The sequence below is a fragment of the Cynocephalus volans genome, chromosome 1 (assembly GCF_027409185.1).
Source record: "Cynocephalus volans isolate mCynVol1 chromosome 1, mCynVol1.pri, whole genome shotgun sequence".
In the NCBI taxonomy this organism is placed as follows: domain Eukaryota; kingdom Metazoa; phylum Chordata; class Mammalia; order Dermoptera; family Cynocephalidae; genus Cynocephalus; species Cynocephalus volans.
This window is the reverse complement of record NC_084460.1, coordinates 287,007,627-287,030,241: the sequence shown is the minus strand read 5'-3', so window position 1 is coordinate 287,030,241 and position 22,615 is coordinate 287,007,627. Positions and strand designations below refer to the sequence as shown.

The 22,615-nt window shown below is 38.3% G+C and overlaps 1 protein-coding gene across 1 annotated transcript in view; it reads left to right on the top strand.

The window, feature by feature from the left end:
• Positions 1-9,965, top strand: part of WDFY1 (WD repeat and FYVE domain containing 1) — a 51,311-nt gene extending 41,346 nt beyond the window's left edge. Inside the window, exons 9-12 of the mRNA XM_063112471.1 lie at positions 3,054-3,155; positions 4,707-4,837; positions 5,924-6,032; positions 6,528-9,965. Of these exons, the coding sequence (XP_062968541.1) occupies positions 3,054-3,155; positions 4,707-4,837; positions 5,924-6,032; positions 6,528-6,587 (402 nt within the window). The 3' untranslated portion in view covers positions 6,588-9,965. The remainder of the gene's footprint in view (positions 1-3,053; positions 3,156-4,706; positions 4,838-5,923; positions 6,033-6,527) is intronic.
• The last annotated feature ends 12,650 nt before the right edge of the window (positions 9,966-22,615 follow it).

Below are 22,615 nucleotides of genomic sequence, written 5' to 3'. Positions count from 1 at the left end.
GACCGTGGGCGGTTGCTCAGTCTCTGAGCCCCCGTTTCTTTGCCTGTAAAATAGGAGTAACGTGGCTTTATATGTCTTAGGGCTATGATGAAAATTAAGTGAAATAAAGCACACGTGACACACTGCCTGTACTTAATGTGGCGCTTACTGTATACCAGGCACTGTTCAAAACACTTTCCAAATATTAACTCATTTAAACCTCACAGCTTTATGAGGTGTATACTGCTGTTATCCCATTTTACTGACAGGAAGCCTAGGCACAGAGAAGTCAAGTAATGTGCCTGAAGACACAGGGCTAGGAGGTGGCAGAGCCAGGATGTGCACGCAAGAGATCCAATCCTGAGTCTGGGCTGTTATAACCTCTTGCTGTGACTATAGGAAGGAGTTGAGAATTTAGAGATGACTTATCTGTACCCGTACCAGCCGGCCGCAAAAAATAGATAAATAAATACCACTTATCTGTTTGAAATTGAGTAACTTGAAAACATATTAAAATGTTAGGTAATCCATTTATGTATTGCTTAATTGACATTGCTGGGGAGAAAGGCTTTTGATGTTAAGGGAGTGTTCTAGGTAATTGAAATATAATTCTTCAAATGCCTACCCCTTATAAAAACCATTTTGATCCAAATGTCTAAATTTTTTGATATAATGTACTCATTTCTTGATGATACAGTTTCACCATTCTGACCATGAATCATTGTATGTTGCATGGTAATATAATTTTCTATCTATATTTTAGTTTCTTTCCTCTTTCATGAAAGACTAACAAAGTTTTTCCTAAAACTATGTTCTTGTCTCTAATTCTACTACCTTAGTCCCTTCCAGTTCAGATTCTAATCTGTTGTGAACGAGGAAACAGATTTTTAAAACTTGTGGGTCAAAACAGGCCAATAATGTCATTTATGAGAGACTATGGGGAAGAAAATGCAGGCCTTTCATTCAGGGATTTCTTTTCTGTTTTTTTTTTTTTTTAAATCAAATTAGGAAATGTTTAATTTCCCTTCTGGTTTTATTGAGGGCCAGACTTCTGAATTCCAGACTTTTGTTAAGATTTTTGTTATAAAGTAAAACATAATGGACATAGAGTGGTCAAGGAAAATAGAAAATTTAGCATCTTAATTGTGTGCAAAAGAAAATAAAGTTTCTGCAGCATTGAGGAATAATTGGCAAGTCTGCAAATCAGAGTACTTTTTATATTTCACATTTTGGTATAAATTGAACACTGAGTTCCCTGCTGTTAAGTGTGGAAAGTGGAAAGTGGAACAGACTTTCATTATTATTCTATTTCCATTAAAGCTTTCATTGTGTCCTCCCTAAATGCATTAGCTCTTACTAGAGTTGTTTGAAGGTGGCCGTAATGAATACATCTTTGTGCTGGTTTTTGCTCCCCGTGACTTTGATTTTGCAGGAGTTACACTTGGGGCGTGTCCCAAACATAAGGTATATAGGAAGCCATACCTCCTTACCTCCTTGCCTCCTTTCCTTTCCCCTGCAGTTGAATATCCTCACGCCGCCCGCTATGTCTTCCTTAGGGACGGGGTTCCCACGCAGTACTCCCAAACATCACCAGCCTCTACCGCCATCTGTCTTCTATTGATCACAGAGACAAAGTAATTCTACATTAAGATAGTAATATTCCTCACATAGGCACACATCTCTTTCTCACTCTTTCTTCTCATTTTCAGCATTTCCCCGGTTATTTAAGAAACCTCTCTTCTGTCTCAGCCCACTTGAATCTATTTGTGAGTGTCTTCCCTTCCCACCCCTACCTTCCCCATAGAAAAGAAAGATCTTTCTACTTGCTGTCAGGTATAGAAATATTTCCAGTGACATATCCAAAATACGAAATAGGAAGGGCAAAAGTTTGATGCAATAGGAAACAAAACAAAGAACTAGGGGCACCCATCCTCTAAACAACCAAAACTCCCTCTACAGTCTCCATAAAACTCCCCATCTTCATTGCATATTTTCTAAGGGTCAGTGTAATTGGGAAATTCTGCGATTCTTCCATCATTGTTTCCTCTTATCAGACATATTTTTCTTGAGTGTTAACTTTCAGGATTAAGAAAAAATTATTTATTACTCTATAATCTTTTTTTTTTTTATTGGCAGGTGGTTGGTACAGGGACATAATCTTTGGATTAGTTTATAGAAGATATAAATTTTTATTGTACCTATATAGCATTAAGTAATTGAGGTTAAACAAGCTTTTAACAGGTTTGTCTTGGAATCGAGTACAGTTTGTAATTTTTGTTTAGAGAAATATTTTCTAAGTTCTTCATAAAGAAATTTTGAGACTTTGACTCCTCTGCTTCAACAAAAATGCATTGAGAACCTACTTTGTGACTGGCTGTGGCCATATAGAGATGAATAAGACCAACAGGTAACCCACTGGTTGGTGGGGGGGTAGAAATGGTCACAAAGATTGACAGTGCCAGAGCTTGCTCCTCAGTGCAAGCTGCAGGATGGCTCACAGGAGGGAGGGGGCAGACAGGTCTGGCACGATGCCCACCCAGAACAACTAGGTGATCGGATTTCATCAGATCTCTCCTAATGGTCACCTGTGAACCTGCAAGCCTTCTTACCAGATTGTACACAAAATGGGTTTTTACTCAAGTGGATGTAGACTTCAAACAACTTTGGCATAAAAAAGATATATACAACTGGCTGGTTAGCTCAGTTGTGAGGGCTTGGTTCTGACAACACCAAGGCCCAGGGTTCAATACCTGTACCAGCCAGACATGTAAAAAGAAAGAAAATAAGAAGGAAATATATAAAGACAACCCTTAAGAGTTCACTATAAAAATTGAATTGCATTCTCTTACCTATAGATTACAAAATTGAACAATCCTGTAAACATTGCTAAAATTGTAGCAATTACTCAAAACACATTAAACGTAATATTGAATGTGGCAACCAGATAGAATATATTTCATAATTAAAAAGAAAGGCTAACCCCAGAAAGGTCTAGAACTGGTGAGTTAACCTCTGAAACATCAGTGTGAACATGCAGATGCACTGACACTGGCTCTGACTTTCTGCTCCCTCAGGCTCCACAGTGGTTAGAAAGTGATTCTTGTCAGAAATGTGAGCAGCCTTTCTTCTGGAATATAAAACAGATGTGGGACACAAAGACACTGGGATTGAGACAGGTGAGCAGCCAACATCAGCTCATCACTGGGTTGATAGAGTATTTCATTATTTGTATGATTAGTCTGTCATTTTTTTTGAATCACACGTTATTCCTGCAAATGCTGTTAATTCCTACATTTTTTTTAATATCACTGTTGTCGTGTGACTAACAGAGAGCAAGACCTTTCCTAAGGCAAGTGAGACTCTTACCTGACTATTCCATTGCTTGTCCTGCATTGGAAAGCAGGGATGCTAGAAAATCCTGACCGCCTGTTTTTACATGGATAAAAGATCTTTCAGCTTAGGACTGATACTTATTTAAGTCAGTGTTTCATGCTAGCCAAGCACAAAATTAGAATATATATTTAGGGCATACAATTATATGCCTTATGTGTCACAGACAGATAAAATGTAACAATTTAGTCCTCACTGGATTACTATGACCCTAAAAATTTTAAATTGTTCTAAATTGTTCCATTGTAAGTATACCTGGAACATTTTTATTAAGCATGTTTCGAGTACCATTTTTATTTTTTAAAGAAACATATAGCAAATAGCCTATAGATTTCAAAGATGCTCTTAGCATCAGGTATTCATGTAAAACTAAAGTTCTGCAAAAGAAAATATATTTCTGCAGCAGCCTTGAAGGTAGCCACTCGCTCAGGGTGAATATGAATTTGTGCAGGTAAGTAAAAGAGAATACTAATTTTATTCCTTTTATTACTGGTTGCACTTCTATGAGGGATTAGCCCAAAGTTTGTATGTATTAATAAACTTTCTTTGATTTTGCTCACATAGCTACTCTACAGTAAAGTCTAATTTGAGACTGGTAGACAATGCAGGAGTTATTTAGCACTGATAACATTCTAATGCTCTGAAACAGCACCTGCATTCTATCATCAGCCGAGTTCTCACAGTGTATGTCTGGCGGTAACTAGTGTGTTGTCATCTGTGGGTCAAGTATTCCAACTTCTGAAGGAAACACAAAGAAATGAATTTTACTCTTAATGTGTTAACAACTAATAGAAGAGAGAGAAGAGGTACTGGTCACTAAACTTTTAGTGGTAAAAGAATATGTTAAAATCAATAATAATAATTGTACTATTTTAGAATGTTCTTGGGACTTATTTCCAGAATCACAGTTTGAAAGATTAAAAGAAATAGTAGAACATATGATTATGGATATCACTTTCTTAATGAGGGCACATTGTATTTAAAACTTATTTTAAAACTTTTCTGTAGTGTAGGAATAGATTTTTTCTTTGTGAAGTCACCAGTGATTAGTCTCCTAAATGAACTTGAACTTGGTTTTAATAATGTTGTTTGTTAATGTGTAGACAGATAATATGAATGAATAGAAAGCAGTATTTGACCAATAAAGCAAGGTTGTTTGGAAATCCTCAACTAGTATGGAAATGATCTATCTTTTGAGTGTTAATTGATACATTGAATTGGGGTGATTATAATTCAAGGCAAATCTTCCCCACTCCTGTTCCCCTACTTTAAGGGAAACCTTGTGCATTAAAGCAAAGGCTAAAACCCTGTTTTCCTCCTCCCGGCCACTCTGGCAGCATCACTGCAGGAAGTGCGGGCAGGCTGTCTGTGGGAGGTGCAGCAGCAAGCGCTCGAGTTACCCGGTCATGGGCTTCGAGTTCCAGGTCCGGGTTTGTGATTCCTGTTATGACTCCATCAAAGACGAAGAGTGAGTGTTTGCATATCTTTGTCTTATTGTATCTTATTACATTTGATAGTATCTGAAATGTGAAGAGCCTGAGAAATGAGATGGACGTATTTCTACCTGTGTGTTTATCTCTTCTGAATTTCATAAACCACTTCCAAAGAGAGATTCTCTTCTAGCTTTATGACTTAAGACTACTACTAGTTATCTCAGGCTGCCCCTCTGGCTGGGACAGATTTCTCCTGAACCCGGTGAGGAATGCCAAGATCAGTCCAGCAACTGAGTGGACATTCCTGAGCCCCCACACCCCGTAGAGTGCTGGCAGGGACAAGGCACATGGATGGCAGTGGTGGAGCTGGCTCTACAGAAACATCTAGTCCCCAACCCTTGCTCACATATGTATGCCAATTTAATTACTGCGGAAAATCCAGAGAACAATGTTCTTGCTTCTATGAAAATCTGAATTAGTGGTCTGTTCTTAACTACTTATGCGTGACATTCATCTGTCTATATGGCCCCTTCCGCCCTGACTCAGGCAGATCCATAAGCACAGAACCACCATTTTTCCTTCCCTTTGAGTAGCAGACTGGCAGAACTTGGCAGAAACCCAAATTGGGAAGCTAGTGTGTCACCACTGGTGTTGGTAAATGGACTAGTGAATGGGGGGTTGGGGTGCTGGGCTTCAGAGCAGAGTCAGAGCCAGCGCTGTAAAAGAGTGCTGCTCCGTGGACGGCAGAGAGATTTCCGGGATCCTGCAACCTCGCTGTGAATGCTTTCCCCCACCGTATGATGTCACCCTGTGCAACTCCTCTTCTATATAAAAAGTTCTTGTTTTTATGTCTAGGGATGTATCAGCTTCCAGTAAAAGAATAAAAATCAACAGCTTTGGGAGTTTTAAGAAACTTTTATAAAAACAGTCTTGCAATTTATCATGCTTTCTGTCATCTTTTAATTATAACACTAGTTTTCAAAACTGTAGCCACATTTTTAGGGGCAAATTTTAACACTATTATTGTATTTACTTTTTTTATGTTGCTAAAAAAAAATGTTTATTCCTTATCTCTTGGTGCAATCAGGCAAGTATTAAATGATCTCTTTTCTCTTTGTTAGTCGGACTTCTCTAGCAACCTTTCATGAAGGAAAACATAACATTTCCCACATGTCTATGGACATTGCTAGGGGACTGATGGTGACCTGTGGGACCGATCGTGTTGTAAAGGTAACCTGGCTTAATTGTCTCACTTAGCATCTCAGTTTAGATTGCTCCATCCATATGCCATGAATGGGCTTGAGACATTTCCAATTCAGTTACCGTTTTAAAAGTTTGTGGCTACTGAATAATCACACTTTTTTTTTTTTAACTAAATTCTTGGGCCAGTAACGCAGGAATTGAAAGTAAGTGTTTTATACTTAGTACCTCGAGTTGTGAAACTATGAAATATTTATATTCCCAGTGGCTTTCTAAAAAAAAGATTAAATGTATAGTAAAACATTATTCTTATGTAATTATCAGGTGTTGACATACTACTTATAAGCTTTTTTCACTTTTTAGTGAACTACGTTGTTTTATCTCTATAAATCCTCAGGAGGTTTTGTAGGGAAAGAATAGAGAATTTTTTACTTTGACACCCCTTTGAGTTTGACAGCAGTCTGTTTGTCTGTGTTGACCACGCGATCAGTGCTGCCCTTTCCATGTCTCTTCTTTCCCTTGTAGATATGGGACATGACACCTGTGGTGGGCTGCAGTCTGGCAACTGGGTTTTCTCCACATTGATCCGGGAGCTGGGCGACGTCTGCACCTTACGAGCAGCAACCTCCACCAAATGAAGTCCTTCCCATGTAGAGCCACAGTCACTGTCCCGTGAATGGACAGTAGCCACTTAAAAACAAGTCAACATTTTTAAAAAGAAAAAAGTGGAGAGGTGTATTTTGGGGTACTAGTGGAACTTCCCTATGGGGATGAATAGGGAAAAGGTTGGTCTATAGTGGTTTCCTGAGGAACGGAATTACTTCAGTGAAACTTCCTCACGAACAGCGAGCTAATGTGGAAGGAAAGAGTAATCTAGCAAATGACAGTTGTAGAGGGGAAGAAATTGAACAAAAATGTTAATGCCTAGAACTTTCTTAAAGCTGTCCCAAGTACAAACACACTTCCACTCAGATGAGCGGGCTTTCTGAGGGCTCCTGTGCTCTCTGTCATTGGAGCAGGATTTGGGAGGAAGGAGGACTTGTCCTCTCTTTCTTGAGGGGTGGCACTAGGAACTGAAGAAACCAGAGATCTCTCCTTTAGCGTTGGCGGTATGTGAACATTCCCTGCACTTAGTTATTGATGAGCATCTTAAAGACGCCTGCTCTCTTCAGGTCGTGTGTCATCTGCATTTAGTGTTTGGCTTGCTTCACTGTCTCTCTTCCCAGCCAGTGTGCTGTTGGTGGACCTTTGCAGCTGTTTTTAAGTCAGTCGTGAAATTTCTATAATAACCAAGGCAGCCCACAGTCTTCCCTTTCCCCCAAATGTGCTCTGAGGACAAAACTTTTTTATGGTGCTGTTAACATGGGAGTTGCACGGACCGCCTGACTTTCTCTCACTGCAGTTAGTAATGACTAATGGAAGATCCAGCTACCAGCGTGATCGTGATGGGAAATGATAAGTCTGTTCCATGGAACAGCTCAGTCCTCCTAATGGACACATTCTATTTGTAGTTCCAAAATGAACCCCTGCAATAGTGTGGAAATTTAATACACTCCTCAGAAAAGTGCTCCAAAGCTTTTAAACTGTGTTGACTTTTAGTTGTAACTAGTATTATTCATATTTCATAGAAAGAAATTGGTGACCTGGAGCTGTGATCGTCAATCAGGTCTTGCACAGTGATTCCCAGCTTATAAATTGCTTTCCTAACAACTAGCAAAATTCGTTGTTTTGGCATTTTTCTTTTCTTTTTTTTTGGTGACTGGCTGGTACAGGGATCCGAACCCTTGACCTTGGTGTTACCAACACCGCCCTCTAACCAACTGAGCTAACCGGCCAGCCCCATAATGGCATTTTTAAAGCCTTTGGCCCCTGAGTACGAGGATGAAGAAGAGATGGGGAACGGGGAACCTATTTTGTAATATTCAAATATTTATGTGTGTTTTTTGGACAATAGTACACATGTCTATTACTTAAGAGCTGTGGAATTGAGTGGAGAAGGGTCTACTTTTTAAAAGGACAATGTAAGAATAGGTAGAAACAGTGTCTTTGTTAGCCTTACAAATGGATATTGATTAAAAGAAAAAACAGTACTGCACCACTGTGTTAGGATCATATCAAGATTACATGGTCATCCTGTATGATAAAACTAAGGGACTAAATCTATGTTAGGACTATGTCTTAGCAGGACTAAAAAGTTTAAGCCAGGCAGTTAAACTAAGACGTGTTAGTGGTTGTGTGACACAAATAATAAGGAAAGGAAAAGGAGGTCAGGAACATCATGCTCTGGAATGATCTGCATTAAAAGTTTGTCTTCAGAAATAAGTCTGAAGGATTTTGTTGCTCCTTATAATTTTTTGTGTTGTATCACCTGGTAAGGATGTTTCTTTTAAAAACTTTCCCCAGACCCTTTGCAAAATGTATATTACTAATTTAGTTTGGAAGAAGAATTGAGTGATGATAACTTTTAAACCACAACGTTAAAAGCTTCATATATTAACTTTAGTTTAGTTAATGGTTCAGCCCATGTAAAGGTGCTATCCTGGGGATTTTATTAAGTCTTGCTGAGAGAATACTTGCTGAGAATACTCCGTACCTTTCAAACTTTATTTTAAAACTCTGGATGAAAAATCCTGTGTTCCATAGAGGGCAGAAGTTGTTATAGTGCCTCCTAAGGGGTTTAGTAAATATAAATCGAGGAGGAAATTTGTATTTAAGGAAGATTTGGAGTGAGGTATCTTAGAAAAGGAAAAGAGAATATTTCAGTATAGTTTGCTCTCCACCTGAGTCTATCATTTTCTTTTTGAAAACATACATGCTAGTCTTGTCTGTATTATACGCTAGGTAGTCAATGGGATAGTATTTTTTTATAGAAGTGGGCAGAAATTATTTTCTCAATTTTTGCTGACTAGGCACAGAAGGAAGATACAAATAGGCTTATAGTTATTGCCTTATCTTGACTGCGTTTCTCTTAAAGCGCGTCATTTATAATAGTTCTTCAAGTAACAGTTTACTGGTCTTTCCACTCCTAAATACTCAATCTAATTTGTACAAATAGTGATTAAGAAGTACAGAATATTAGAAAAGATCCTTATATTTAGATCTAGTATGTATGTGATAAGGAAATGGCAATTCTTCGTTATAAACATGTTTTTAAATTGCCCTTTATTAGTCCAAGTGATAGCAATACCCCATAGCATTAGGTAGAAACAAACTATTCATTATATTGTAAATCTCTGTTTACTATGTCCTAGTTCTGTCCTGCTACCTAGAGGATATGAGCAAAAAATATTGCTCTAGAATGTGTCACTTTGTTCTCCCCTAAAAAATTCAGTTTGTTAATATCTACATTTTTACACTGTTGAAACTGACCCAGATATGTAATAAATACCACAGTAGCTGAGACCCAAGGAGATATTTTCTAAAATCTAAAATTTTCGGGGGGAGGGAAAGCAAATAAATATATAAATAATTAGAATCAGTTTTCATTGAAGTACTTTCCACTTCCATTATTGGATCTGGTATCTCTTAAAATGTAAGAAACCAGTTACTATTAGTGATAAACCATCTGTTCATTATAAATGTGAGGTTTAACAAATAAGTAATACATGCTATATTTATTCAAGTGTCTATTGCTTAATTGTTAATTGTGAGCAGGTTATTGAATGCCTACTCTATTTTCTGCAGTTTACAGTAACTCTTTGAGTAAGTTGAAATTTAATTGTGCAACAGATTTATATTAGAATACAATTTAAAGTGTTTTTCTCTATAGCTTTTTTTGACAGGGGAAGCAAAGGGTAATGTTAATTAGTACATTTTGTTCTCATACTAGCTGTGTTTCTATAAGATATGGTACACTGTGTATCCCAGAGAGGCTAGAAAATGTTGTTCTTTGCTCCTATTTGTGGGTTCTGTTTTTGTGTTTTTTGGAGAATATGCATACAATAAAATATTCCTTGCTGGTTACTATATGGTTTAATTTAGCTTTTGTTATGTTTGATCTGGACGTTGGGCAAGAACAGTAGTGACCATTTATTTAGCACCTGGGGTACTGGGTGCTTTACCTACATTGTCATATTCAATCCTGGCAACACTTCTGCAAGATGTTATTTTCCCCATTTTACAGATGAGAAACCAGGAAGATTCTGTCTATCTGATGTCTGACTTGAAAGCACATGTCTTCTCCATTTCTGCTGCCTTAATGTGCTAGCATGTCATGAGTGTTGTATGTAAGGAAGGTGGGTATTGCTCCCTCTACTGACGTTTGGGACAGTCTGCTTGAATCATCAGTCTGCGTAGCTCAGGGTGGCTCAGCTCTCTGGCCGCACACAGCGACGCTGAGACACCGTGATCTGAGTTCTGCTTCTCCACCTCAGCTGCTCAGTTTTGTGAGTAAACACATGATGGTTCAGACTCAAGAGAATTCATTCTTCAGCTAAACCAGTAAGAGATTGATTTAGAAACCAGAATGGTGATTTATTGTGTTTTTCAAAACAGATATAGCGTTCTTTTCTCTCATCATCAAAATAATATTTTTATTATTATAAAAACAAAAATAAAAAGATACTGTGAAAAAGTATAAAACAAGATTTTATAAAAATCCTCTAATCCTACCACCCAGAGAAAAAAATCATTAAACTTATGCTCTGTGTATCTTTCCAAAGTTTTTTGGAAAGCCTCTACACATATGCCACACACACTTATATATTTTTAATGGGACCATACTTTTTTTCCCTCACCTGATACATTATGATAGTTTGCCCAGATCAAAAGATAGAGCTCCATGCTAGTATTTTTAATTGCTGCATGGTTGCAGTAGACATAAACTGTGTGCCATCATCTGGGCACATGCTAGGATGGGCACATTTCTATCCCTTCAAGGTGAGGTAAGGCCTTGTGACTTGCTTTAGTAAATAAAATGTGGCAGAAGCTTCCCTGTGGGCGAGAGGCTCTACCACGATAGTTTCTTGCACGGCAGTCACGGAAGCGTGTATTATAGAGAAGTCTGACGCAAGCCATCCCCTGGCACACAGCTGCCCTGGACCTGCAGTGGGCTTTGCATGAGTGAGAAATAAATCTTCATTGTTTCAGTCCACTGAGGTAGGAGTGTGTGTGTTTTAACTGCACCATAATCTAGCCTGTACAGCAGGATTCCATTGTTCTGTTATGTGGCTAAACCATTATTTATTTTACCAATCCCATAATGAAATTAGATTGTATGTTTAGATTATTTCTGATTTTAATTAAGACATTAAATGTTTAAACATACTAAGCTCAGCATGCTTATATGTTCAGTTTTGCCCACTTTTCTAATTGCTAGAAGTAGGAATTGCTAGGCCAAAGAATATGCATTTTGTAAGTTTTTTATTCTTTTTTCTTTTGGCGGCTGGCCTGTACAGGGATCCGAACCCTTGATCTAACGTTTTTATTCTTATTGCTAATATCCTCACACTATCACCAACATTTGAATTTGTTGCTTTGATTAGGCAATATAAAGGTATATCTTATTGTCTTAATTTATGGAATTGCAATTAGTTTACAATGAAAATTATGTCAGTTTCCTAAGTGGAAAACTGAAGATTCTGAGGTCTGTCCGACCTCAAAGCCCATGCTCATTTTTCTAGTACCCTTTTTGGCTCCTTCATGTTTGAAGAAATTTTGGATCCTCAGTTGACATTCTGGGGCAGTGTGGCTTTGCACATCAGCATATTTATCATATTTCCCCCCTGGAGTCAAGAGGCTCATTAGAATTCTACTCACCATTTATTTTTTTCTTCTAGAATCAGTGATGGCACTGATCGGGGCTTCTGTGATGACAGTTATAATGTCAAGTTTATTACAAACCAATCATTCACTTCCCTGATACTCTTTTATTTTTAAATGATTTTGAAACTGTTACAAAATTTCTTCTAGAAAGTAAATTTTATTTTTATGTGAAGTATACTAACATTAATGCACAACAAAGAATATAGGGGTGTCCCAAAATCAAGTTAATGAAGTTGAAAGAACTTGGGAATCAGTCTTCCAGAATATGGCTATAAACCCATGACACTTTTAAGCGACTTTTACTTATATCTGCCCTCATGACGAGTTATTATTTTTTGTTCCTAGAATATTTGAAAATAGCCAATAGCTTGCAGACTCTACCATGGAAGTCAAACCCAACTAATAAAGTCACAAAACAGTCACATGACTTTAGAATTTCAGAATTCCAGGTATTATTCCCTTATTAAATAAATGTGATATTAAGTTTTGACAAAATAATTGTAAACAACCAAATATTTTAATAGCTGTAGATTTTTTCAGTTAATTCTGTGATATCAAGATTTGCGTGATTACAATATTTGTTGAATTTAAAATACCTTAACTCAGAAAGGAACATTATTTTTGAAGAATTGCAAGCTTATTTAAATCATTCTTCTAGAACTACCTCATGCCTTACTTCATGTTATGAGACTTGACCTACGTGTGGTAATGGCCTGTAACGTGCTCTTGCTCTCACCTGGAAGCCTCTAGAAGACAGGGACGGGTTTTTGTGTTTGTACCTTCAGTGCCCATCATACAAGACCTGCTCAATCCTCCAGAAAAAGGAAAAGGATTGAGCTCAACTTTAAAAAGAAAAAATTAAGTTTATTAGGAAAATATGAGAGGCATAGACACCCCAAGTGACAGAAAGAAAACTCTGAAAATGTCACTTCAAGCCAAGTGGGACCTGGATTTGTCCTCAAAATGACAAGAAACTGGTGGGCTAGCAACACCCTTCTCTGGCATTCACATTGCCAGAGCATAAGTGTCTTGGCCACAACGCCTGCCCATCCTGTCCCACCGCCTCACCACCTCCCACTGAAGGTGGGAAGAAATGAAGAGCGTAGAATCAGTGCAGAGGCAATGAGAGCTGGAGGGGAAGTCGGAGAGAGAGAAGTGGGGAGAACGTAAGTAGAGTGCCAGGCTTTTGGCCCCAAGTGCCTCAAGTCCTTGAAGTCTTTAGCCCTTTGATTTTCTAAATCTTTTATATGTTCCATTCATTTATTTAAAACTAGATTGGAGAGCAAAACTAGGTATGTTTCTTTCCATTCTTTAAAAAATGCCACATTCAGTTGAATATCTAGATAGTTCTACATATTCCTTGAGCTGTTAGTGTTTGAGAAACTAACTAAAGAGCAACTTGTATGTGTAGGGTCATCTGGTTGAATTAACATAGTATTAGAGAAAGAAAGGGAGAGGGGAAGAGCATATGGTCAAGCAGAAATTGGCTCATTTCTGGGTTCTCGAGGGATTTGGGACTTTAATTCTAAGTTATTCATGCACTTTCATAGTTCTTGTAGTTTATTGTCAGATATGACATCTAATCTCTTTTGCTGCAGGAGTCATATCTGCTGTTAATTTATCAATGAATCCCAAGTTGCAAGTGTGTACTGAAAACACGAGCAAGCTTGCAGACAGAAACCTCAGCACTAGCCTATTGGCCTTCAAAAGACAGCCCGATAAGGGCCACTTCTCACCATTCAGCTGCTGTTACTGTGGTCTGGCCCACCATCATCTGGATTATTCCACCAGACCTCTAACCAGTCTCCCTGTTTCTGCTCCTGCCCCATCAGCTCTGTTCTCAACACAGTTGTTAAAACATGACTCAGATCATGCCATTCCTCTACACAGAACCCTCACAGCTCCCATCCTATTCACACTAGAAGTTCGAGTACTGTATGGTCCCTCATTATTTCCCCAACATCTCCTTGCTAACTTCTACCTACTCAGACAGCTCTCCTTGTCAGCCTCCCTCTCACTTCTATGAGGACAGGGACTTTGTGCATGCAAAAGAATGAGCACAGCGTCGGGCACATACTTAATAAATCATGATGCTCACATGTGTACAATTCAGGTGCTATGTGCGTAAATAAAAATGAAGCTATGTGCATTTTCTTAGGAGAAACATTGGTGAGCCTGTGGTGAAACATTTTTGAAAGGCTGTTCTCCACCACAATTATTTGTACCCATCCCATCTGACCTGTTGAGCTATTATTTCAATTTCCAAAGGCTGAAAAGAGCAGTTAGAGGAAAGTGGTGGAGAGATTGTGAAGGATAGCTACATGAAGGACATGATGAGGGGTTTCTTGTCTTTCTAAACTGTCAAACTCTAGTTCTGGGTGTCTGATCATCATGAGACTTTTAATGACTCCACTTTGCAGCTTCCTGTTTGTGTGTGTGGTGTGGGGTTTTAAAATATTTCTGCAAATTTTTAAACCTTCCCCCTGTAGAGTGGTGGGATCTGTGTTTCATCCCCTTGAATCTGGGCCAACCGTAATGACTCAGTAATAGAATATGGCAGAAGTGAAGTGACTGCATTATCTGAGGCTAGATCAGAAAATGCCATGTGGTTACACCTGGTTCTGTGCTGGAAGTAAGCACCACCAGGTGTTCTGGTCGACAGTTGAGCTGAGTTCCCAGCTGCCAGCATCAACCGCCAGCCATGTGAGGGCACCATTTTGGGCATCCAGCCCAGTTGAGCTTTCAAGTGGTTGCAGATCCAGCCAAATGGCTGCAAAGGCATGAGAAGCCCCGGACAAGGACTGCCCAAGTGAGTTCTTGAGTTCCTGACCCACAAAATTGTGAACAAAATAAAATGGTTGTTTTAAACTGCTGAGTTTTGGAGTGATTTGTTACACAACAGTAGTGACCTGAGCCATGGGCCACTGGTCTCTAATTCCTCAGCTGGGGCCAGAGTGCAAAGCAGTATCCCAAACAAAGGAAGTGATGTTGGCACAAGGAAATATAGTGCAGGTGAGGTGCTTCTTCAGAAATGAGTTATTTTTTCCTAAGGGCACTCTAGAAGCCTGTAGCTAACAGGTTATGATCCTCTTTAAATTTTTATTCAGAGTTTTCCCATGTTCCTGCCCACCAAATCCATTCCCCTACCCCAACTACAAAATTTTAAGGTTTTTCTTTTGGCCACATTGAATTCAGTTTGGAACTAACCCAGTCTGGACTAAGCATATTCAGATTTCTATATTGGCTATATTTAAGGGTAGTGAATATTCAGTGTTTTTTGTTCATTATATAGTGAAAATTATGCACATGATAAGGGCATGGAAAGTTCTGTGTTAACTAAACTTTCAGTTTGCCAAATACATGCACTGAAACTTAACTGTACAGTATATTATATACAATGTGTATTATACTCTATACTGTGCTTTTGTTGGCACAGCACCATTCATTCATTGAAAAAATATTGAGTGCCTACCATGTACAGGTACTAGTCCAAATTCATGGGGGAAAAAACCATCAATGGGCAAAACAAAAATCCTTACTCTTGTGGCGTTTACAAGAGGGTGATAGATAATAAACAATAAACCTAATAAATAGATAAATTACACAGTAGGCCAGAAGGTGATATATACTGTGTAGGAAAAAAAGTGGGTTACTGGAGATAGAGAATGAAGGTGGTGATGGCAGGAGGGCAACTTGCCAAATTAAATTGAGTGGTCAGGGTGATACATATACAAAGAATTTGGGGGAGTTGAGGGAGATAGCTAAGTTGAAATCAAGAAAAGAGGTGTCGGGCAGAGATAATATCTAGAACAAGGGTTCCAAGACTGCGGTGAGCTTGATGTGTCAGGAAGAGCAAGGAGACGCGAGCAGCTCCTGTGGAGGGGAGTGTTTAGCAGAGCAGGTGCGAGCTCAGTGGGGCCTGGTAGACCATTGCAAGGATGTTGGCTTTTCCTAAGAGTGAGGTGAGAGCCATCAGAAAGCTTTGAGTAGAGGAGTGACATGATGTGGTTTGCATATGAGTAAGGCCCCTGACTGCTGTCTCTAGGGGCAAATGCACATGTGGAGAAGATACTGAAGAGGCTGTGGAGTAACCCAGGCGAGAGATGATGGGGGTGCCAAGGGTAGTGGTGGTGGGTGTGATGGGGAGTCGGGTTCTGGACATACTTTGATGGAAGAACTAGCATGGTTGCCTGATGCCCTGGATGTGAAGTGCAGGAGAAATCACTGAATCAAAGAAGACTCCAAGTTTTGGACTGAGCAACTGGAAGGGCAGAGTTGCCATATAGCTCAGAATTATGATGATGATTAGTTGTTGCACCGAAAAATAAATGTTTTGGATGTTCCTCATCTAATTTTGTACTAGAAAAAGAACCCAGCATATTAGAACTGACCATATACCAAGCCTATATTGCATATGCATTTTTTTCTTTATTTCACAGATCTGTGAATGAGGATGGACCCCTGTTTTACAGACAAGGAAACTAAAGTTCAGTAAAGCTGAGGAACTTGCCCAACCTGCTAAGTGGAGAGAGAGAATTCAGTTGCAGCCCTTGTTGGCTCTAACGCGTGTTTATTCTTTCTGCTGCAGAATTGTAGAAACATTCTTTCTTGACTGGAAGCTTATAAGCTGGCATTCTTATTATTTGCTTCTTTCTCATAACATGTTACTTTACTACTCTCTATACAGGACAAAATTAGTTATTGATTAAGTGATGTCACTGCCTTCTAAATTTTCCCTCTCCTGTGTCAATAGATAACATCAGTATCTTGATAACTACCATCCACTTGTTTCATTTACCCTATTAATTCTATTTGAATGGTCTCTCTTTTTATTGTTTATTATCTGGTGTAGCTTAAACATGTTGCTGCTAAAGTCTGTTGAACCCAGGTTGCTTTTGGTGCTAACTATAATTTTCTAATTGTAGATACATAATTTCTAAATATAAGTGTTTAAATATCTGTAGTTTCCAAGTATTGCTATGTGAGTGACCTTTAGTTTCTCTGTATTTTTGCTGTACTGACTTCTGAACCATTTCTGACATTTGGGTTTACTATGGTACCAGAAGATCTTTTAATTAGGAATGACAGATAAACTACGTTTTTATATCTTGGAGACTTCTATTACCTGGAGATATTTAATAGAAGGAAGATATTGGTGAAATGTTGAAATGCTGACAGCTTAGTTACTGCCACATAAATGCCTATGCCTGCTGGCATCTTCAGCCCTGGGGATGTGGGGCAGGGAGGCTATTCTGGAATACTTGGTTAGATGCCCATGTTGTTGATTGAGAAGAGAGGGCTGCAGACATTTTATTATCCCAGTGTGGAATAGCCTTTCCAAGTATACAGTTTTAGAAAGGTGAAGGGTGTCCACTGATATGGTTATCATGAAAGCCAGTAGCACACTATTTGGTATATGGGCCGCATGAGAAACTGCAACTGCTTCAGAATGCCTGAAGGCTTTTCAATCTTGGCTTCTTAGTTTCAATTATAACTTAAATGGAATCTTGTTCACCTTCGATCATTCTCTGGTTTTATCAAATGATGCAGAATTTAAGGAGGCTCTTACTCTTAGGCTCCTGCAAGGGCAGGGTCGATATTGCATAGCCTTGTCTCCTAAAACATTCCACCCTAGGAACTTCACTGGCCTCACCCTAGTCCCAACCCTGAGCCACATTACCCTGATCTGCTTAGTATTTTGAAAGTTTTCGGAATCAAAATGGAGTTGCTCATGTTAAAACCCCTGACAGATAGAGCCGGGGAAAGGTCATGAAGGTGGGGGCTCTTATGCACTTATCCCCGATAAAAAAAATCATCACAGAGGATTCTGCAAAGCCACAACCTTGCACAGAGGCCATTGCAACCTTAATTAAAAAATACTTCTGCAATGACATCTGCCCAGCAACTGCTTGTCCAGTCTCAGACTGACATTACCTCTGTTATTGATCCTTGTAGCCAAGGATAATAATCCCCAAACAATTATGTAATCCACATCTTTTCTTTAAAATGCTTTGTCTTTCTTTACCTCCCTGCATACGCACATAGTTTACTATGGCACATGTATTCCCATTGCAATGCACTATTCCTAAATAAATATCATTCTCTTTTAGAGAGCCTCTCTCTGTTTGTTATTTAGGTTGACAGTATTTATCACAATCTGAAGCTATCCTTTTATTTACTAATGTCAGTATTAATATTTATCTCTACTAATAAACTGTAAGCATCGTGAAAGTATAAACTCTCTGTCACAAGCAGGGTCTTTGTGTATCCAGTTGGCATAGGGCACACAGTGCCTAGTGCCCATAACACTTTTCGGGGTCCACAAAAGTGTCTTAATTTTAATTTCTTTTAAAAGCAGCAGAAAAAACAAATATACTAAGAATAAACACATAATAATGGATCCAGCCTGAATTTATTTGTCTTTATACCAACACAATCATAAAATGTAATTTTAATATTTTTTGTTGAAGGAAAGGACCAGGAAGGCAAAGTGGCCTGAGGCCCCCAGAAGTCATAGTATTTGGAACCATGCCTGGCACATGGCCGGTGCTCAGGGAATTGCTGTCACATGAATGAGCCACTTAAAGAAACATTCATCCAAAACAGAGAGATGGAGTAGAGCTCAGAAGACTTTGGGCAAATAGTTTTGTCCCTGGAGGTCTTCCATTTCTAATAATTATTGCTTCTAATTCCAAGTTTTAATCTGGTTTAAAGAAATGCCCAAACACTCTAATCCATCCCGTGTTTCTATATGGACTTCACAAAACCACCTGTCTACATGATTCACAGAGACTGCAGAGGTTACAAGTCATCCTTAATACAGCAGCCCCGCTTTCCTGCTGAAATGGAAGCCCATTTTATTCTGCTTTCAGTAATAATAATTGGTTAGATAAGAAAATAACTTGGTAAAAATAATTCTCCCTTCACTGGCCTTTTGAATATCTAAAAATTGCCTACTGTCTTCTCTTTTCAACTCAAGTTCCCCAAATTTAAATATAAACCTTTTATTTATTATACTTTTCTGGAGGAGTTATAGATAAATATTGGTGAATTCTGGAACACCATGCAGAAGTGTTAAACAGATCACAGTATTTCACATTTTAAGTCTCACTGCTAGCAGAAAATCACATAGTTTGTATCAAAGAATAACCTCTCGGGACTGATGAAAAATGCAGTTGATAAATTAAAAATTTTAGTTTTTGTTGTTACAGAAACAAGATACTCTTTTAGAAGAACCCTTGACTTTGTTTTGGGAAGTAGGGGCAGTGTGGTATAGGGGTTAGGAGGGCAGGCCTGATGCCAACATGCCTGGGCTTAATCCCAGCTCTCCCACTAACTAGCCGTGTGAGCTTGGTTAGTTACTTCACCTCTCTGAGCCTTTGTTTCCTTATCTTTAAAGAGAAGGTTATGATGTTGCCTACATCATTGGGAGGTTGTTAGGGCCAAATTGGTTAATCCATATGAAAGTGCTGAGAATAGTGCCCGGCACATAGCACATGTGCTCAGTTTGTGTACATTATGCAGATTCAAAATTCAGCTTACCAAGCCTTAGTATGCTAAAATAAATACCTCTTCTGTGTAGAAATGGACAGGCTTTATATTACTCAGAGAAGCAAAGTTTAGATTATTCAATACCAACACCATCCTCCATTTTCAAGTTCTCATAAAATATAAACATTGTCATTATTAAATTCCTTCAGTTTCTTTGTTATATTAGTTAGGCAAAGATTAGTTAAGGTCAAGGTTTCTAACAGACTCTGAAAAAGACTGAGTTAGGGCAGAATCTATTCTCATTAGAATGAAAATTGAGGGCTGGCTGGTTAGCTCCGTGGTTAGAGTGTGGTGCTGATAACACAAGGCCAAGGGTTTGGATCCCTGAACTGCCCCCCCTCCCCGTTTTTTTTTTTAAATTTAAAAGGCAGATTTTGAATAATTAATTACTTCTACAGAGTATGTTTGGTACATTTTTTCCATTTTTAGTTTATATTTGGGTTTTGTAATACATTCACATGGCTCAATAGTTATCAGTATGAATGATATATGTTGGTTTTAATTAGATTTCTAATTTAGCTTCAAGGTTTGAAACTATTATGACATTATTTTATTCATAAATGCAACTTTAAAATATTTAAAATTTCAATTTTTATTTCAGATAAATTAAAAACTAAATAAAACCACCACTTCTCTCCCATGATATAAAAGCTGACTTCTGACTTTTTCTCCCCCGCAATAAAAAACCCTATATAGTTTGGTACAATATTGCTAATTGAATATTAGAGGAAAAAAACAACCAATATTCCAGTTTGTAATGATTTGACAGTGATTCTTCACCCCAGGTGAAAACTATTTCAGTGTTCCTATGTCTGTAAAATAATTTGGATATCTTTTTTCAAAATAGAAAATCTATTACAGAAATAAGTTCATTAAGACAAATGTTTTTCATGTATTTGTCAATATTTTAATAGCTTTTTTAGAAATTCCAATTATCTGGGACATGCATGAGGCTATTGGATTTTTGTGGGACTCAATTATAATCTCTAATTGAGAATGCTGTCAACTGCTTTTTTTCTTTACTTTTTTTTACATTTTAATTTTTTTATTGGTTATGAATATTCATGGGGTGCAAAGCTGACCATCACCACTTGTGCCCAAGATGTGATGGCCAGATCAATACTGGCAGTGTGCCCATTACCACAAATTGTGATTATTCCCCATGTCCCCCACCCAATTAACTCTGACCTCCCTTCCCCTCCCCTCTCCCACTCCCCCCACCCGTCTCTGCAACCCTAGATATGTTCTCTCCCTCTTCAAGTCCAACACACCACTGTGGTCTTTGTTTCTTAACTTTTAAGAAGAACCCTCATCTCAGACTTAAAAAAAGTTACAAGAATAGTAAAAAAAAATTCTTGTGGACCCTCCCAGATCCTCCAAATGTTAATATTTTACCACATGTAATACTTTGAGACTCTATAAATACCCTATTACTCTTCCGATTTTCACCCACCAGTTTTAGCATCCATTGATGATTCTTGCTTTATGATTTTCTTGGTACTCACCAAGCTGGCTTGGTGATTTTCTAATTCCAGCATTCCTTCTTTATTTATTAGCTGCCTTCTTCTGTAAGAGCTTTTCCTTCTCCCCTGTGTGCTTGCTGTTTGCTTATTTGCTTATAAATAAATAAACCCATATAGACTCATGAATTTTTATTTTATCCAATAGGTGATAATCCTGTACTATCATTATTTTATTGCTCAAATTATTGCAGATTTTGCTAGTGGGAGCCCCTTCAAGTTGGCTCCTGTGTCCTCTTGACAAGTTATCTTTTTGAGCACTTCCTTACTTTCTGGCACAGTATGACATTCTAGGCTTCTCTTGTCCTTTCCCTGCATCAGCCCTGATACCTGCCATTTCTTCAAAAATCTCTGGTTCCTTTCCTGGTATTTAGAAATCAGATCTGGGTGCTAGGTGTGCTCACTGCTTCCGTGGTGTCTCTGCTTCTAGGCCTTCTCAGTGGAGAGAGCTTAGGAAATAGAGGTATGTCTGTGCATACATATATGGGCGCACACACACACACACGCACACTATACCTACACACACTGATGTCTATTTCTATACCTCTATCTTGCATTCTTATTGATAACTCCAATTTCGATCCAATACCACAGGGTTTACTCTATCATCCACCCTTTCCAGATTCCTAACTCTCTTCTGCAACAGTGAGAAACATCTCTCCCATTATTCATAATAGATTTACTTGTTGGTTGAACCGTAGAATATACAGAAAGTAGTTTCAGAATTTCTAACCCATACCTCCAAGAAGAGGAGGAAGAGGGGAAAGAGAAGGAAGAAGGAGTAGAAGAGGAGAGGGGAAGAAGTTGTTTCTTGATTAGAATTCAATATATGAGTTCTTTATTCATAACCTGAAGGAATATAGTTCAAAAACTATTCAAAGTTGCTTAGATTAGTTCTCCTCCCAACCCCTCTCCCACCCCACATTCCTTAATTTTGATTCTTTCCTTTTTGAAGAATGTTGTAATAGTTAATTTTATGTGTCAATTTGGCTGAGCCACAGTGCCCAGATATTTGGTCAAACATTACTCTGAATGTTTTTGTGAAGATTTTTTTTTTGGATAAGAATAACATTTAAATCAGTGGACTTTGAATAAAGCAGATTGCCTTCCATAACATGGGTAGGCCTCATCCAATCAGTTCAAAGCCATAATAAAACAAAGACTGAGCTCCCCAAGCATGAAGGACTTCTGCCAGGGGACAGAACTGCAACCTCAGCTCTTCCCTCTGTCTCTAGCCTGTTGGCCCCATCCTGCAGATTTTGGACTTGCCAGCCTCTGTAATTGCAGGAGTTAATATCTTAAAGTAGATCTCTCTCTGGTGAGAGAGAGAAATAGAGATTGATATATATGATGAGTCATATTATGAAAGAACCATGCATGGATTTCATTTTTTTTTTTTTTGCACCAAAATAAACTCGTATTAACTTGTTATAACATGTCTGAACAAGATCTAGTTTGAGGCACTAAGAAGGATAAAATATCAGTTTGAAAAGAGGCCCTATAAGAGCAAATGAATGCTGCTAAAATTGAAGCAAGAACAAACATCGAATTTATGGTGAAGCTTGGGTGGAAGAATGATGAAGTCACTGATGCTTTACAAAGAGTTTATGTGGACAATGCCCCAGATAAATTGACAGTTTACAAATGGATAACTCATTTTAAGAAGGGATGAGATGAAGTTGAAGAGGAAGCCCGCAGCAGAAGACCATCCTTATCAATTTGCAAGGAAAAAGTTAACCTTGTTTATGACCTAATTGAAGAGGATTGATGATTAATGGC